The 19,644-nt window shown below is 34.9% G+C and overlaps 1 protein-coding gene across 2 annotated transcripts in view; it reads left to right on the top strand.

The window, feature by feature from the left end:
• Window positions 1-19,644, top strand: part of FAT4 (FAT atypical cadherin 4) — a 126,333-nt gene that overhangs the window by 87,808 nt on the left and 18,881 nt on the right. Inside the window, exons 11-16 of one of the 2 annotated variants that reach the window (XM_088132875.1) lie at window positions 1,234-1,493; window positions 7,575-7,660; window positions 9,512-9,691; window positions 14,849-14,973; window positions 15,476-15,693; window positions 17,481-17,742. In XM_088132875.1, coding sequence (XP_087989001.1) covers window positions 1,234-1,493; window positions 7,575-7,660; window positions 9,512-9,691; window positions 14,849-14,973; window positions 15,476-15,693; window positions 17,481-17,742 — 1,131 coding nt within the window. Of the gene's footprint in view, window positions 1-1,233; window positions 1,546-7,574; window positions 7,661-9,511; window positions 9,692-14,848; window positions 14,974-15,475; window positions 15,694-17,480; window positions 17,743-19,644 lie in introns of both variants that reach the window. The other variant, XM_088132874.1, reaches the window with a different exon arrangement.

Below are 19,644 nucleotides of genomic sequence, written 5' to 3'. Positions count from 1 at the left end.
TTAGTCCTATGATCTCATCCCACTTTTTACTTCCAGTTCTTATCCTTTCTCTTTGCTCAAATCCAGCATCCTCCAACCCCATTTTTTCACTCCCAATCACAATTCTCCCTAATCCTAATATTTACTTCTACTCTTTCCCTATCCTGTCCTATAAGTTGGTATCCAAAGAATGCTATAAGATATACTGCCTACTGCATCCGGTGGTAAGCAAGCTACTGCATTTAGTACCAGTGGAAGCTTTCAAAGCTTCTTTACAGGCATTCCCATGTAAAATCCATTATAATAAGCTAGTTGGAATGTGATCAAGGGATGAATAATTATAGCAACTTTACTTTGTTTGGTGATGCACACAGCTGATATTCTCAACAATTTGGGCTTCCAGAGATTGGACGATCTTTCCCCTCAGATCCTTCCCCCAAGGCTATTATCACGTCTAGTATCAATTTCCTTATCCATCCAAATCAGCAAGTATGGAATAAAAAGCAATTTATCAGTGTTTAAAACCATTCATTTTATAATTCAGCTTCATACCTTTATTTCCGAGTTTTATTTTTGTTTAAATAGCATCTTTCCTATGATGATCACTAAGTATAGTTATAAAACTATGTAAATATGATAAAATAATACTAAATCCTTAAAAGGAAACCAGGGAGCACATAAATTAAGTGTGAGGCTAAATTATTCAACCAACAAAAATCTCACCTGAACTGCAGGCCTTTTTTAACTAGGTATTGAAATATTGGAAACAGGTTAAATAAATTTAACAAATAAATTATTGTTCCTGATGTATATTTTAAGTTGGTATTTGGAGTTGTTTCACATACTCATCTCATCTCATGTCAGAAATGCAGGAACTGGAAGGGAGATCATTATTAATCTAAATTTTAAAAAATTAAAAACTTTAATCGAAATATAGATTTATATAATTCTTGCCCAATGCCAGGCCACGTTGATGGCAAAGGTATTTCCAACCAGCAAGTCATGCATGTCGGTCCCAAGGGGCACTGCAAAAGATACTGTAAACAAAATTAAGAAAAACAAAGCTCACTCAAATCCCATTAGAATAGATTCAAGCGCATGACTTGTTTTTTCCCATATTATAAACTAGAAGAAATATGACTGGAACATTTCCAATATTTTAGTTTTTGATAGGAACTCCAGTCCAGGACATTTAACTAATTCTGGAGTGTTGGACAACGATGCTGATGCTGATGATTGTGTTTATTTTTATAGGTGTTTTTGGAAAACATTGTGAAGTGAATAGCTATGGATTTGAAGAATTGTCCTACATGGAATTCCCCAGTATGGATCCAAACAACAATTATATTTACATAAAGTTTTCAACTATCAAAAGTAATGCTCTTATGTTATATAATTATGACAACCAGACTGGCGATCGGGCAGAATTCCTGGCCCTTGAAATAACAGAAGAAAGGCTGAGATTTTCATACAATCTTGGCAGTGGCACATTTAAACTTACCACAACAAAGAAGGTATCTGATGGACAATTTCACACTGTTATTGCTCGGAGGGCTGGAATGGCAAGTATTGTTTTAATAGAAAGCTTCAATTTATTTCAGGGTATTAAGTACAAATAGAGAGGTTTTTTTAAGCAGAATTATAGTAGAAACTGGACAAGCTTCTTTGTTTTATAGAGAATGGTCTTAAGCATTTAAATGCCTCCTTGAAAAGAAAAAAAATCTAAAATGAGAATAATTAATGAAGGAGATTAATGACTATCCCGATCTAATTAATTGGTATGTACTATGGGTGGAATAATTACCAAAGTCTAATTAAGAGATAAATTTAATTCTTTTGATAATGCAAGGACATAAACCCTTCTAACTGAAGGCTATATAATTAGCATTTATCTAATTTAAAAAAAGAAATCAGGCTAATTTTTTGATGGATTATATGTCCAATGACTTCAATCTGACAAAAATTAGTTTGATTTTTAAATTTAACTCCCTCTGATTTGACCATCACCAGCAAGAATACTGTAGACTAATTAAGTTTCCAATGGAACATCAATTTAAGTTGTTTTTTCACATATCATGAAACAGCACATTTATTATTTTGAAACAGGGATTAATATCCCTGTTAATTAATAATAATTAATAATATTACAAATGAAATGTACACCATAGGAGTCCGCATAATTTAAAAGCATAGCATACACAAGGCAAACTGCACTAAGACTGGTAGTACGGTTCCTGAGTAGGAAATCCCAGATCTACACTAAAATGTAGTTTAACAAATCAGAACATATCCATTAATGAAAAAAGAATATTAGTGCAATTGTGCACACAATCATATACTGAAGATAAAAATAATGGTTTGCCAAAGTTTTATTGTACTATCATGTCTTTGTATGGCAGAAGCAGGTTGTGCGGATATAATTTCTTAAATAAATAATTTTAAACATTTTAGTGTAATATCAAGATATATATAGCTGAACCAAATTTAGCATACTAAGAGGATGTAAAATTGAATAAACTCATCCTGACTTGTATATGTGAATAGAACATCATATAATCTTCATAGTTTATAGACAGGAACTACCTAACTTCAGTTATATTATGGTATGGATTATTGGGAAATAATCACCAGTTTCAATATGAGATGTAATGGGGACTGCTAACTTTTCCCCCTCAGTGAAATAAATTTCCCATGAATCTGACATCTTCCAGATGGTATGATTGACAAGTAAAATGATGATATCTCAAACAGCATGATAAATATGGCCCCTTTTTAAGATTATGCTTTTACAGTGTATGATACTGTGTACAATTGTAATATTACTTTCAAAGTGCTGGTACTTAAATATATTGCTGAGTTTTTTTAAAATACTCAAACTAAAATTCCTCAAATTTTAGGACAAGTAGAAAAAATCCATACAACTGAGAGATGTCATTCTTTTCAAGAATTGATATACTGAATATAACCAAGCAAACATTTCAAAAATAAAGTCTCACAAGTCAGAATAGATGTGCTATACTTAAATCAGAAAATTTACTTAGAGCAAACACAGTTTAAGTGCCAGATCAATTAAAAATGTATTTGTTCTTTGCGTAGATCACAATGACTTTCTATCTCTACTCTAAAAGAGTAACCCTTACAAAAGGGTTTTAGTAGTACATGTATAATTAATTCTTGTGGTGTTCCACTAACTTATTATCACATATTCTTAATGGAGATAGCAGTGCCAATCTTGGAGCAGCCTCATACACAGTCTTTATAGAGTCTGGCATCATACTTTGAGAAAGGCTTTGGAGGAAATAAGAGATCTCTGCAATAGATCAAAAACAGTTGACATGTTCACAGATTATACAAAAATAACTATCTAACGGTATACTATAAGTCTCTGGGCCAGTTGTCTTTCTCAGTTGTATGAATGAAGGAGTGAAGCAAGAATGCATATTAGCTGTTATTCAACTATTTTACAAAAACACAATGATTCAAAATCTCAGTAACCCAGTAAATAATTAAATAAGTCATGCTTTCACCTTCCAGCCATGGTAAATAGGTTTATTCCTGTCTTACTATAAGCACATGGTTCAGTCATTCTTTTTCATTCATTCAGTTTTATTGTTTCGACTGAAGAGTGTTCCTGATTCATTTCAGCCAGTTAAATTGATTGGGAAACTGGAATATACCATCATGAGATTAGGCATTCTGTTTGACTAACCATAATTAGTGGAGAAAGGAAAAGATATTGTTGGCTTATTCTTTTCCCCAACAACTTTTTGCAGTTTCTGCCCAAAAATGTATATTTCTAATATAATCTCATTACAACTTTGTATCCTTGTTCAAAAATCTGTAAACTGGAAAATGGTTTAAGCGGGTGGCCAGTTTTAAGTTTCTGGGTGTTACTATAAAGGAGGACTTGACCTGGGGCGCTCATATTGCAGCCTTGGTTAAGAGGGCCCAGCAGAGATTATACTACCTGAGACTTCTCAGGAAACAACAACTGAATGAAAAACTGCTGGTGACCTTCTACCGCTGTACCATTGAGAGCATTTTGACCTACTGCACCTGTGTATGGTTTGCTAACTGCACAGTGGCAGATAGGAAAGCGCTCCAGAGGGTTACCATCACTGCCCAGAGGATCATTGGTTGCCCTCTCCCCTTTTTGGAAGAACTTTATAGTTCCCGCTGCCTTAAGAAGGCTCAAAACATTCTTAAGGATCCATCCCACCCGGGACATTCTTTTTTGGAACTATTACCATCTGGCAGACGGTACAGGATAATGAAAACAAGGACGAATAGGCTGAAGAATAGCTTCTATCTTAGAGCTGTAACTATACTGAATTCTATCGTATAGTGCAGTATTAATGCAGCATCAGGGGTTGTGCAATATGGAATGTGAAGATTGTGTTATATGTTTTATGTGTGTTATGTGTTTTATGTGTTCTATGGTTTTTATATTTTTAAAGCCGCACTGGGATGGCATTTAATTTCATTGTACAAGTAGTACAATGACAATAAAGATTTATATTCTATTCTATTCTATTCTATTCTATTCTATTCTATTCTATTCTATTCTATTCTATTCTATTCTATTCTATTCTATTCTATTCAAATAACAGTAATAACTCACATTTGATAGTGTTTTGGACTAACTTCATTTCAAATAACTCTTCCTCCTGGTACCTTTTATACATTTTTACAGAACATTTAGCATTATAAAAATTCATAGACATTACTATTGCTGTCTGAAGAAAATCTTTTCTAGACACTTGTCAGCTTTGTGAAGTAGACCAGCTAGGAAACATAGCCAGATGAGCTAATTCTACTTATTGTAAAGTTACATTCACAGAATCTTGCAAGTCTTGAAGTATATTTGTCTCCCTCATCCCCTTTACAGCCAAGAAACTAGGGAGGGTCTCTTCTGAGCCTCTTGCCCTGCCCGCATTCCTGCTGTGGGCTAAATTGCCTTTTATCTGGCTGCATCTCCTTGCCCTGTCTCCCAAGGTCATTCCCACATACCGTTACAACACTTTTCTTGAACATTCTGCAGTCTAACTGAAATGCAAAATGTTCCTGTTGGAAAAATCTTTAAAAGAACATAAATGAAAGCACATTTGTTTATTTATATAGACATGCAAGGAAACACCTGGGTAATTATTTAACTGTACTGATGGCCCTTTTTTGGATCTGTATATTCTGATTGGTTTCCTTATCTACAGATTTTAACTTTCAGTTGCATTCAGTTCAGTTCTTCATCACAGTCATTGGCCAGTATACAGATAACGATAGATATCAGATAAAATGTAACTGCTTACACAGTAGGAAAAAAAAAGAAGGAAAATTTAAGCACACTAAAAATGAACAGCAAGCCAACTGATATTCATAACTTATTCTGCTCTACAGTAACCAAATTTTAAGACTGCCAGCTAAAATAGTCAGACAGAAAATAAAATGTTGAATTCAGATTAATTTTTCCAGATGTTGTGGAAAAATTTGATGACAATTACTCACAATTATGTTTTTAAGTCCTGATTACACAAAAGAAAATAGATAAATAGATAGATGCATATAAATTACTGTAAATGTTACATTTACAGTAAATAAAGGGTGCTATCATCCTAGTATGGGAATACAGTGGTACCTCGGTTCATGAACTTAATTTGTTCCGCGACTCTGGTTGCGAACCAAATTGGTCGTGAACCGAATCAAATTTTCCCATAAGGTTCAATGTAAATACGGTTAATCCGTTCTAACCCCTACGAATGTGGTCGCCAACCGATTTTGGTCGCCAACCGAATCAAATTTTCCCATAAGGTTCAATGTAGATACGGTTAATCCATTCTGAACCATATGTATTTTTTTTTAAACCACAAAAATATGAAACACAGTACAGTACAGTATGAAGAGAGAGAACACTAACCTTGCTTGAGGTGACTTCTGGCGTGGAGGACAGGAAGGCGGGTGGGGAGGCAGTTATTGTTTGGAGGGAGAGTCCCCCTCCCTACAGGAAGCCATGACCATGTGTCACAGCAGGGAAAATGGCCACGGATCCTGTTTGTCACCCGATGTGGAGTTCGCGAAAGGAAGCAAAATTTTGCGAATTGTTTGTGAACAGAAGTGTTCGTGAACCGAGGTACCACTGTACGTATAAAAATCACAGTATTTTAAGATATGAACTAGGGATTCAACAACTCTAGTTCTATAAAGACAGATCTCATAAAGAATCCTCACGGGTTTGCCTTCTAAGACCAATGAAGGTAATATACTAAAATGCAGTAGCATGAAGGCACTGCATTGTTCCATTAAGCAGATCAAGGTGTGAACAGATTTAAGGCTATTCATCAGGCTTCTTAATTCAACTTCAGTAGTGGATTCTACTGTATAGAATCTGAATCCTTTTCATGAGCTCTGATATAGCATGTTTGTGGCACAAGGCCAACAACAACTTGGAAGAATACCCATATTGTAGCAGCTTACCCTTACCAGGAGAACTGATTAAAAAAAACAGCTTTAATATAATTAAAGATGGTGGTCCATGCATTTGAATCAACTTTGGCAATCCTGTTTCAGTGTGGAGCAAGACATTTAAGTGGTAGCATGTCACATGGAATAGTTTCCTCTAAGATTTAGATTAAGTAACATAAAACTTAGGAAAATAAATACATGGACTTAGTTGAATCTCACAGAGGAGATGTAGGGTGTGGTCCCCTGGCTTTAAGAATTTAAATGCAGGAGGGAATATATTCCCCATCTTTACTGTTTTTTTTGTTTTTGTTTTTTTAAGTCCTAATAGTCGATATATTTCTTTCTACATTTTGAGAAGTGCAAGATATATGGCCATTATATTTCACTGGGCCTTTAAAAAAATCAACATAAATATTTATACCTCCAGCTTGATCATGTCCCCACTGTTGCTCCAGATTAGCTTTCTTGGCCTTTTTGCACTTTTTATTAACATGAATCTGTGGCAAATCATTCTACCAAAAGAGAATCAAGGACCTCATCAGCCTCTTAATCGGATCCACGATAAAATAACTGCATCATCTCTGTATAACCAGATTGCATGGTTTTTATTTGCCATCTTAGGGGACTGTTTCACTTTATCTAAACAGTTCCATATAGACTGATATGAAAATTAAATAGCACTGGACTGTTAAATTAACATCAGTTATTTTTCTCTTTGTCATGTGAGTGCTATAGAGTGCTGGAATATGAGAATATTTAGTTTGTGCAGTTTGTGGAGTCCTTGGGGTTCTCTGAGCTTGGTTCTTTCCTTGCAAACATTTCATTAGCCGGCTAGGTAACATCTTCAGTGCTAAAATGGGATGGGGTTTGCTGTCTATTTATCTGCTGTGGCCTGCTTTGCCAGTGCTGGTGGAGGTGGGGGTTCTGTTTTGCTCTTCTGGTAGTTCGTTGACTAGCATATGTTGACTGCTTGATTGTGTGATTTTTTTAATAATGTATAAATAAATGCATTTTGGAAACAGATATACAAACATCAACTGTATTCCTTAAATAGTTGGTATTTAGTACTAAAATAAATCAGGACTTGATTTATTGTTATGCATAATCCAAAAGTGTTACTCTTGATTCCAACTTTGCAGGCAGCTTCCTTGACGGTGGACTCTTGCTCTGATGAACAGGAACCAGGCTACTGCACTGTTAGCAATGTGGCTGTGTCTAGTGATTGGTAAAGATCATTTCCTTTCAGTTTTCACTAATAGATCACTTTGATCTATATAGAGTCTGATCCACAACAGATAAAAAACTCTTGAGTAAGGATAAGATACAAATCTGAACTCATCTGAATTATTAAGTCAGCTGTTGGAGAGAGCAAACTGCCCCTTTTCTCCATTGCTTTATTTTAGAAATGAGTAGAGTTACTACCGGTCATAAAAATGTCAGAAGTACTGTCAAGCAACTACGGGCAGTGAAAAATATAGCTATTGTTTTAAACCAATTACTTAAAGAAATGAAATGTATGTATGACTGACAAAGTTCTGCATTAATACTTTGAGTATTTACTTATAAGAAAAGTGAATTTGTAAAGCAAGAGACAAGGATAATATTTTCTTAAACTCTGTTTAAAAATGAAACATGACTAGGCCCATAGCCATTTAAAGGCTGAAATACACATTAGATTGAATATAGGTCTGCAGGAAGAGAGACTATGCTATTCGTAGAGGTGTCCTCAGGATGGAGTTAAAAAAGTCAAGATGGCAACATAAACATGTGATCAAAGCTCCAGCCTTATTTATGTGCATGCTTAAAAAGGAGTGGGGCTTTGATTGCTTGGCTGTGTTTTGACACCCCCCCCCGACACCCTGTCTTTTAGCTTCTCTTTCCAATAATGTCCTGCTGTCATTAAGTGCATTTTCATATTCCGAGTACCAGAAGCTTCTTTTCTGCTCCAATTTGCTTTTATATTATGTCTGCAAAATTTTTAAGGGCAAATCTTAGAAAAAGTGAAAATAAAAGTGAAGATTTACCACACAAAACTTTGTGCTTTGTCAGAGTAACAAATGTTGGGCTTTCAGAGACAAGTTCTGGAATCTAGTTTGATATGATATCCTATCTTGACCTAATTGCTAGTTTGAAAGAAGGAGGGAAGGGAGGGAGGGAGGGAGGGAGGAAGGAAGGAAGGAAGGAAGGAAGGAAGGAAGGAAGGAAGGAAGGAAGGAAGGAAGGAAGGAAGGAAGGAAGGAAGGAAGGAAGGAAGGAAGGAAGATTTTCCAAGGATATCATACTAAATGGTTGATCTCTGCTGTCTACATGATCTACTATAAGAACAAGAACCATCATGTTTATTTAAATGTTCTTTCATACATATGCATTCTTCAGTAATCAACCCAGCTTGCTTGATCTAAGTGCTTTCTGTTGAAAAAGTCCCAAGAAAAGTGGGAGACACTGGTGGGGGAAATACTCTCAAAAGGACACCGCGTAGCAACAAAATAATTGTGTAATTCTTTTGAGTTCAGTGACTTTCTTCTAGGCAACATACTGATATTTGATTTTAGAAGCAGAATGTATGCATTAAATATTTCAGGAAAGATACTTATGACAATATACACAAAAAATGACTGTAAGTCATTGTCAATAATGGCTTGAATTAAATTTAATGTAGCTAAACCAATTAAAATTAAACCTGTTAAAATATGGTTTATCTCCATTCCTCTTTTAAAACTAATATCATAGCTGACTTGTAGTATAACCATGAATCCAGATTTGGAAAGGGGAGGGGTGCATCTTAATAAAAGTTTTGTTATAATTATAAAACCACCAATTCTATTCAGTGTCCAAATTCATTCAAAATTAAAAATAAAATTTACATATGTGCAATGTCAGTGTTTATTTATGTTGACTGAAAAATAGTCCAGTAGAGCTTTCTGCCTATGTAAATGTTTGGAAGAAATTTAGTATTTGATTTGAATAATTTGCGTTTTTATCAGTGAGTTTTTTTCCACAAAAGTTACAGATTTGCTTATTATAATGGTTAGTTATTCTGTTTTCATTGATTATTTCATTTTTTCCCACTTCGTAGGACTCTAGATCTGCATCCAAATAGAGTCACCATTGGAGGTATCAAATCCCTAGAGCCAATCCTTCAAAGAAAAGGACAGGTGGAAAGTCATGATTTTGTGGGTTGTATAATGGAATTTGCAGTCAATGGACGTCCCTTAGAACCGAGCCAAGCACTGTCAGCTGAAGGCATCTTAGATCAGTATGTCATTCTTTGATCAGTATCAAAATAACGGCTATTTAGTTATGCTTTTCATAGTTGTTGTAGGTTGTAACTTTATTATGCTATAAAACAGGGGTGAGTAATATGGGACTTGGGACTGTATGTAGTCTCCCACCTTTCTGTACCCCTCTGAGCTTCTTTTAATCACATTTGCCAAAAATCAGTGGCTTTCTTTCCTGCCTCAAAATGACAGTACAAAAAATGCAGTAAAAAATGAAGACAGTACCAAAAAAAAGTACGTAGCACACTTTAACTACAGAAAACTAATCAACCTTCTAAAAGTTTAAGAAAACAAAAATATTACCTATTTCCCATCCATTTGAAAAAAAAGTTATGTATGTATGTATGTACGTAAAAGCTATATATCCTACCTTTCCTCAAAGACCTCAAGACAATTTACATGAGGGTCTCCATTTTATTTCCGCAAAAACAGTGCTGTGACAGAAAGGGCCATTACAAGCTTGGAAGACATAAAAATCATGACACATAGATCCTGATATTATTGTTCAAATGCCACAATGATACCATGATAACATGATGTCTGATGCAAGTACATAAGTCACATTATTAGCATGATAATGTCATAATATGTGTCATTATTTCCTCTCATTCTCCCTGCCTTCAGATAACCCTGCCCTTTGAGGTGAGATGAGCTGAGAAAGTTAGACAGGGAATTTCCACTGTTGGGGGTGGGCTTGAACCTGGGTCCCTGAGTTCTATTCCAGTACTTGAATTGCATCACAAAACTGGGTCCCACAGCACATCCCTTAAGTGCAGCTCTCAACCATCACAAAAGACTATTCAACCTTGCATGCATGAATATTCTAAATCAGCCATGGAGCTGCACATAAAGAGACAGCATCCATATGTTGGTTTTCTTTCTGCCTTTGTAACTGGAGATTGGGTGTTCATCCTCCCTTGAAATGAGTATTCTCACTACAAATAACAGCACACTATTCCATTTGCATTTCATTGGAAATGTGAAATCAGAAGAACTATCTTATATTTCATTTGTATCATTGTGCAAGACTGAATTAGAATGGGAGACTAAAGTTTTAAGTGCTGTTACAAAAGGTTTGTGCTCAGATATACTACATTTATGTTGATCAGCAGTAATAAGCATTTTTAAAGAAATCTATGTCTTCCATCTTGCTGCTTAAACTTAGTAGTGGAATAAGTGAATGTCCAAGTCTTAGCTCATCTCTGTCTTTCATGATATTGGCTTGTGGCTTTACATTCTGTAAATCTTTGTAGTACAGATATGAAGATCAATCGCATTTTCATAGACAGCCAAACATTGGAACTTCACTCATGAAGGATACTTGACCTCATAGTACTTGTGTTCTCTTTCCCCACTTCGTAAGAGAAAGAAAGGGAGGGAGAGAGAGACTCCTTTTTAAAATGTGGTTGACTAAGTCGTAGTGAAAAATACTTCTGAAAGTCACAGATTTGCTGAATTTGTGACATTGCTCTGGCAGGCAGTAAAAATAATATTGCTTTAGGTTCACTGACTATTCACTTCGGTTACTTTATCTCTTACATTTTCATATGCAGTAATATAATTATTTCTGAAATGTTCTTATATTAGTTATAAGAAATAACCTAAATAAACAATTTTATAAATTATTATAAATTAAACAATAGTTAGATATAAAATAAAAGATTACTGGACTATAATTTATTCTAGCTGTAAAAAATATAGTTTAGGATCCTCATGAAGTAATTATATAGAGTTTTAAGGTGAACAGTGCAAGCTGCATAACTATTCTGGAACATTCACATTATTACTTTTGAAATGGACATTTTCTTTAAAAAAAGATATTCATGTAATATATTAAAATAGGAGGGGTTAAATCAGGGAAGCTGTAATATTTCACTTGCACTGAATTTCACACAAATCAAGAAGGTTCATATCTCCTGAACAAATATGCATGTGGGCAAAGAGACATGACAGTCTTGCAAAAGGGATGGCTCTTTAATTACAGCTAGTCCCCGGGTTAAGAACACCTGGTTTAAGGATGACCCAGAGTTAAGAACGGAGCCTACTGTAGCAAAATTTGAGTTAAAGAAACAATGATTCAAGTTAAATACACAATGATTCAATGTCATTACACAGTACTACTTATATAGCATTATACAATAGTGCTCTTCTGGCTGACATACAAATTCAACTTAAGGACACACCCTGGGAATGGAACTCATTCTTAAACTGGAAACTACCTGCATTCAAAGTTATGTGTTCATAGAAATGCAACAGCACAAAAAAGCACAACAGCTCTTTTGGATGCTTTGCACAGCCCTATATTAAAGTGATTGATTGATCAATTATGTTTCATCAAATTGGTGTTGACTCTTAGCAACCACATAAATAGACTTTCTCCAGGATAATCTGGCTCCAATATGACCCTTCAAGTTATTTAATGTTGTACTCACCATCACTATAGAAGTATCTTTATTTTAGTCATCAACCGCCATAATATAATATTCAAGAATAAAATTACCAACATTCCATTGATGTAATAGTATAAACTCCTATTGTAATCAAATCCATCCACTTTGCCACTGGTCATCCTCTTCTCTTTTGTTCTATCTTTCCCAGCATTGTGGACTTTTTAAGGGAGCTGGGTCTTCACATAATCTGTCCAAAATATGATAATCTGAGACTAGTCATTTATTTCTTGAATGACAACTCTGCATTGAAGCATTTACTCTTTCAGCTGTCAGAGTAGCGTCATCAGAATAGCACAAGTTATTAATGTTTCCTCCAATTTTAAAATCACACTCATTTTCTTCCAACCAGCCTCCCTTAATATATATTCAACATATAGGTTGCATAAATAAGGAAAGAGTATAAACCCTTGTCACTCCTTTGCCAGCCTGGAGATAGTCTGTTATGCCATGTTCCATCTGGACTGTAGCTTCCTAACCTGTGTATAGGCTCTGCATGATGGCAATAAGATGTTCTGGGATTCCCATTTTTCTAAGCACTTTCCACAGCTTGACATGATAGACCCAGTTGATCATATTGTGGAAACTAGTTGACTTTATTCTTCCACTTTAGCTTGATTTGGAACTTGCACTTAAGCAATTAATTATCTTTTCCACAGTCATCTTTGGTCACATCTTTGCTGCTATAACTGAGCTCTTCCACTCCTTATATCAATAATATAATTAATTTGATAACCCAACATTTGAGAAGGTATGATGTGACCCAAAGAGTTTTTCTTAACAAGCAAATTGATTAGAACTGCAAGATCTGTTTGCATATATAAACACAAGCTTATATTAAACCTGACCTTTATTGATTTATTTATTAATTTGTATGCTGTCTAAATCAGCAAGGTAACTCTAGGCAGCTATTTATTCTTAATGAGTATTCACAATAAAAAGGAACAGATGTAGGAATAAAATAAGAAAAAAAAAGTATGTCAAATTTAAGGATAGGAATATGAGATAACTGTAATTTAACTGTGTGGGGTTTCTTTTTAATTAGCTTTGATAATGTTTATGTTCTGCTTATTTTCTCCAATGACTCAGTTCAATTACTACTTAAATATAGAAGGAACTAATATATTTTGGGACTAATATATTACTTAGCTATCATCATCACTGTAGCATAGTCTTACACTAAGGCAATTTAATCCCTGCCAATATTTTGGATTAGAACTACTGCACAATTTACTATGCAAGAGATTATCCTAAAAAAATCTGAGGTAGCATCACTATGCCTTGAATAAATGTTACTCTGTTGGAAACTACTAGAAGAGTTATGACATGAAGGAAGGCAAAAGGCTAGTTATCCATGAGCTGTTGTGAAATAGCCAATATAAGAGAGGTGGCAGTTGTGGCTAGGAGGGCCTTTGCACAGCTTCGTGTTGTGCACCAGTTGTGCCCATTGCTAGATCAGAGGGACCTACTCACTGTCACCTGTGCCTAATCACCTCCCGTTTGGATTTCTGTAATGTGGTCTACATGGGACTGCCCTTGAAGAGTATCTGGAAGCTTCAGGTGGTGCAAAATGCAGTGGCATGGGCAGTCATGTGTGCCCTATTACGTCTCTCCTCCACAAGCTGCATTGGTTGCCAGGTAGCTTCCAGGTCCAATTCAAGGTGCTGGTTTTGACCTTTAAAGCCCTTCATGGCCTGAGGCTGGGTTATCTGAGGGACCACCTCTCCCTGATTACATCTGCCCATCCCTGGCAGAGAAAGCAAACTGTGAGTCCTGTCTGCCAGGAAATTATATTTGGCAGGTCCCAGAAGGCAGGCCTTCTCCGCCATGGCACCCACCTTGTGGAATCTTCTCACCCTAGAAGTGAGATTAGCCCCATCCCTCTTAACATTCCGCAAGTCCCTCAAGACTTGGCTGTGTGATCAGGCTTGGGGGTCCCAGGGGAATGGGGAAATTTTGCAATGGCTCCCTTATTAATATTATCCCCTCTTGTTTTGGGTGTTTTTATAGTTTTTTACTTATAATTGTTGTTATGTATCTATTATTTTTAATTATTGTTTGCCACCCAGAGTCACTTTATGTGAGATGGGTGGCTACAGTAAATAAATAAATAAATAAATAAATAAATAAATAAATAAATAAAAGGAGTTCTTAGACAATGCTTTCAGTTCCTCTGACCGGAGGATGGAGCTATATGTTCATCAAAATATTCATTTTCTTAATAAAGCTTCAATATAATCTTTCTCTCTCCACCCAGTTTCCAGAAAAGAAAAGAGCAAATATTGTATTCTGAAAAGAATACACCTAGCTTGCTTCCATTTGAGCACTGGCATTGCTGAGTAATATCATATGTGATGACCCAGAGGTGGCCTCTTTTTGTTTTATTCTCTTTTTTCTTCAATAAAAGATACTATCACCTCCCTTTGGCACAGTTTCCTCTGAGGGAAAATAGTTTATTATAAGGACATGCTATCTGAAAAATAATCAAAAAGGGTTTCACACACTTTTTCCTGTTAATTGCTTGGGGAAATCTAAGTTCAAATTCCTATAGAATCTACAAATGCCACAGACTAGTTATGAGGAAAGAGAGACCATATGTGTTATTCCCATCTGCATAAAGAAATAGGGTAGGTGGTTGCACGCATGTATGGCTCAGTAGGCAATTAAATTATCATTTTGTTTGTTTAGGTGTCCTAGACTGGAAGGAACTTGTGCTGTTAACCCTTGTCAACATGGCGGCACATGTGTGGATCACTGGTCATGGCAGCAGTGTATTTGTAAAGAAGGACTGACAGGAAAGCACTGTGAAAAATGTAAATAGAATGTTTATTTCCTTTTCCTGCTAATATGCATTTCAATTTTATGTATGGAAGAAATACATAATGATTGAATTAATTGTAACAACAGACAGAAAGTAAAATATTATACGAGTAATTCTACAAAAATCAACAATTTCAAAAGAAACACATTAATATATACTAGCAGTTATTTTACCCTTTTTATCTAGGGTTTTGGTTTTTTTTAATCTAGTACTTAACTTGGTTATAAGATAATGGTACTAGATAAAATAGTGTAAGCTGTTATGCAATAAAACAGAACTGTAGAATCTATTTTTTCTTTATTATTAAAAGGTAAAAACTAGATTTTTGTGTTTTTGTTTGTTTTTTTGGAACTACTTAGAATCATTACCTTCTGCACAGAAGAAAAGTTGTATTGTCTTTAAAAATTATATCTGTAATTTTTCATCAGGGAAAGGGTGGAGAGCAAACTGTAAACAACAAGAGTTTAATAGTGAAGTGTTCTTATTTATTTTAGATCTTACAGCTGACACTGCCTTGTCCTTAGAAGGCAAAGGCCGTCTTGACTATCATATGAGGCAAAATAGAAAATGGGAATATATGATGAGGCATAATGCTGGAAATGCCATTATGGAGTCTCGAAGTATGGATGCTCTGGAAGTGAAGTTCAGGACAAGGAGTAAAAGTGGAGTATTAATCCATATTCAAGAAAGCAGCAACTATACTACGGTGAAGGTAAGACTTAGTCAATGTGATTGTGCAGCTTGCTATGAAGTGGTCTTCATCTCTTCTAAATTCATCCTAGTAATTTTAGTTTAGAAATACCAGAATGTTGACTAGTGCTGACAGAACTCCAGCTATCAAATCAGCTGAATGATTTTGCTTCTAATCAGCTTTGTCTTGACTTAATGTGCTAAGTATTTGAATGGCAGCTGTATTAAAGTATTCATCTTCTTAATGAAACTTTGAATGCTAGAATGAAACATTTTATTTTATTAACTTTTCTTCTTCATTCAGATTCCTAAAAAATGTGACATCATGTTCAAATTTAGAATCTTTTAAGCATACCAACACATGAGTCAATCTTCATATCAGACTGTCTTCAGTAAAGGCAGTTACATTGAGCCCTAGTTAGACACCTATATGACATATTGTCAATACACAGTGAAATGGATTGGTTATTGATTAACAAGAGAAACAATGGAGTCAGTCCTTATTGATGACTTTGGTCATATCTGCACCATGCCCTTAAACTGTTCCTGCTATATGTTCATATCACTTCTAAGCTAGCTAAAGAAAATTCTGCCCAGAGACATTTTGGCAATAGCTTGCAAGACAAACTACCATGTCTTCCTATGGAATCTTATTTCTACATGGCTTTCCATTCTGAGTGATAGATATGTTAAATATTTCTGGAATACATAATTATTTTACATGCAAATACAACAATCAGCTTTAAAAAATTCCTTTTTTAGAACTACTTTTATAATGAATGGTGGACTAGCACAATGGTTATAACTCTTCCCTTGTAAACGGAAGGTTGCTGATTTGAAACACAGCAGAATTTTTTTAATTACTATTTTTCTTTGCCTGAGGTACATATTTTTCTTGATTGTGTGTCTCTGTGTCTGTTTTAGTGCCCACCATTGCACCATTTCATTGGAGTTTTTTGTTTAATTTTCCAGTCACTCAACAAAGAAAGGTTTCACCTCGAGTGACTTGAAAAATGATGAAACATTGCTCCAGTGGACTTATTTTAAAAAAATAGAAAACCACAGGGAGTAGGAGTAGGTATGCTCAGGAATGTAATCAATTAATAATGAGAATGCACAAAGGTCTTGTGAACGCCAGCCAATATTTTTTAGGTATTATTATTATTATTGTTGTTGTATCAGATGTATAAACTGGATTTGGCATTATTATCCACCTATCAAGTCTTTCCCAAGGACCTGGAATATGCAGATGTGGTTGTTTGATGGTGTTAAAGGTATTGTCGCAGGATATAAGCTTTTCCAAGTAAAGCTGCCTTTTGCAATTGATAGTGATTTTGTCAATGCCGATGGTCTTCAAGTGGTACTCCAGATGTTTTGGTATTGCACTTAGCGCGCCTATAACTATTGGTGGGATGATGATGATGATGATGATGATGATGATGATGATGATGATGTGCACTAAAGTCAGTTTTAAGAGTTTGTATAATATTCTACACGCGGGTTCATTTTTCTGGTAACAAAAATGTGGAAATAATCTTTCTTCATAAATCTGAAATCAACATCATTTTAAGTAATAGATATTACACGTTTCTAGAAACTATTATGTAATGAAAGTAAATACGCATATTTCTAGAATGCATAATTACTGTAATTACATAATAGTTTGTGGAATAGCTTTATATTATAATGACTTATGTTATCACACTAAAAAATGCTACTGTACTTACACCATTGTGCACACAATCTATAGATATTTATATCTATTTCATTACTTTTTAAACATTTATCTTTTTTTTTTTTTTACTACAGATAAAAAGTGGCAAAGTGCAGTATGTTTCTGATGCTGGAGTAGGTGGAAAGGTGGAAAGAAGTATTCCTGAAGTTTATGTTTCTGACGGCCACTGGCATCTTCTGTTAATTGAAAAGAATGGGACTTCCACAATGATAACTGTTGACAAGATCCATAGACGAGACATTCTACATGTCACACAAGATTTTGGAGGACTAAATGTCTTGACAATTTCTCTTGGTGGAATCCCAGTTAACCAGTTTTCTAGAAGCAGTGAACCAGGTAAGAAGAAAAATAATATGTATGGTCAATCACAGATAAGGAGGTATAATAATAACAGAAATGCAGAAGCAATTAATACTAGGCTACCTTAATTTAATGTTATTTTTAATATAAAATATATTTTAAATATATTTTAAATGTTTTTATTGACTTTGTTTTTATTGAAATGTTTTTAGCTTTGTTATATGCTGCCCAGAGTTGCCAGTGGTGAGATGGGCGGCTATATAAATTGGCTTAATAATAAAAAAATGTAGGGACTGAATCACACAACATAACTCTTACGTTTTTATTCTAGAGTTTCGAGCCACTTCCAGAGTTTCAGACACCATTTATGAATTACGTAAGATTGGCTGTATCACTCTTAATCCTCCCAGAATCTCTATGGAATACTGAAGTCCTGAGATAGCACTAGTCCTCAATTGCATCACAGCGTAGCAAAACTTAGAGCTTTATACCTTACCCTATATCCTAAAAAAATGGGAAGATTTATGGATCCATTTTTTTTTAATTTTATGATGCTTTGGAATATCTAATGCTGCACTTACAGTCTTTTCAATAACTCACTCCTAGTAATTTGTTCAGTCATAAGCATACATTGTCCTTTTAACCAGCATATGATATCAGTATAGTTGGTAGTTCAGTCTTCTACACTGTGCTAAAACAGTTTGTTAAAATTAAATTGTCCAGCAAATAAATTAAGGAAATAAAAAAGGAGAAGTTTAGTACAATTTCTGAATTAAATTGGCATATGTGTCATTCTATTCTTTTCCTGGTTTATTTTAAAATATATGAAAATTAATTCATATGCAGATACTGAGGGCTAACAAAAGCAGTATAGATGATGTTTTAGATTTATTTATATTAAAATTGTCTTTGTTAAGGAATTATCACTATATAGGAACCTTTTATCACTATATATAGGAATTTCAAGTGCTAGCAAAATAATGCTTATGATCATTTAAGGCAGATTAAAGCCCTACATGGATGACAGATGGCTCCAGAAAAGACTTAGAAACAAGAAACATTACTGGTGATAATTGAGAAAGCCAAAGAATACCACAAATAATACATTATATTGCTTCATTAATTATAGAAAGGCCTTCAAGTAGGTTGAGCATGTTAAGCTGTGGAATGTGCTTAGGAAAATGGGAATCCCAGAACATATCATTGTCCTCGTGTGAAATCTGTGCACAAGTCAGGAAGCCACAATTTGGATGGAACACGGTGAAACAGACTGGCTCCAGACTGGCAAAGGAGTGAGGCAAGGTTGTATACTCCTTTCTTATTTATTCACCTATATGCTGAATGCATATTGAGGAAGCTGGATTGGAAGAAGAGGAATGTGGTTTTTAAATTGAAGGAATAAACATTAATAAGCTGTACTATGCTGATGATACTACTCTGATAGCTGAAAATGCAAATGATCTGGAGATTCTAGTAATAAAAGTCAAGAAAGACAATGAAAAAATGGAACATAGATTAAATATAAACAAGACTAAATTAATGACAATGAGTGCAGCGTCCAGCCTTAGAATTTACAGTGCAGATATTGAAGTGGTGGATAGCTGCTGCCTTTTAAGATCAACGATCAACAGTAAAGGAACCAACAATCAAGAAAGACGCCACAGGCCACCATATAGCAGCAAAAAAGGACTTGAAGAAGAAATTTAGATGCCATGATGTGTCTATACCTACAAAAATCAGATCATGCAGGCCATCAATTTCCTTGTGACACTATATGAAATTGAAGGTTGGATTTTGAAGAAGCAGGATCAAAAGTGCATTGATGCTTTTGAACTTTGGTGTTGGAGAAGACTCCTGACAATATTATGGATAGCCAAGAAAACAACTGGATTTAGAACAAATCAATCCAGAATGAACCACCACTATTATCTTAGCTGA

The sequence above is a fragment of the Python bivittatus genome, unplaced genomic scaffold, assembly GCF_059951505.1.
Source record: "Python bivittatus isolate LINGU-HERP-01145 unplaced genomic scaffold, Pbiv_v1 ctg000070_np1212, whole genome shotgun sequence".
NCBI classification, from domain to species: Eukaryota; Metazoa; Chordata; class Lepidosauria; order Squamata; family Pythonidae; genus Python; species Python bivittatus.
Note: the sequence above shows the minus strand (reverse complement) of the source record. Positions and strands in the feature narration are given on the sequence as shown.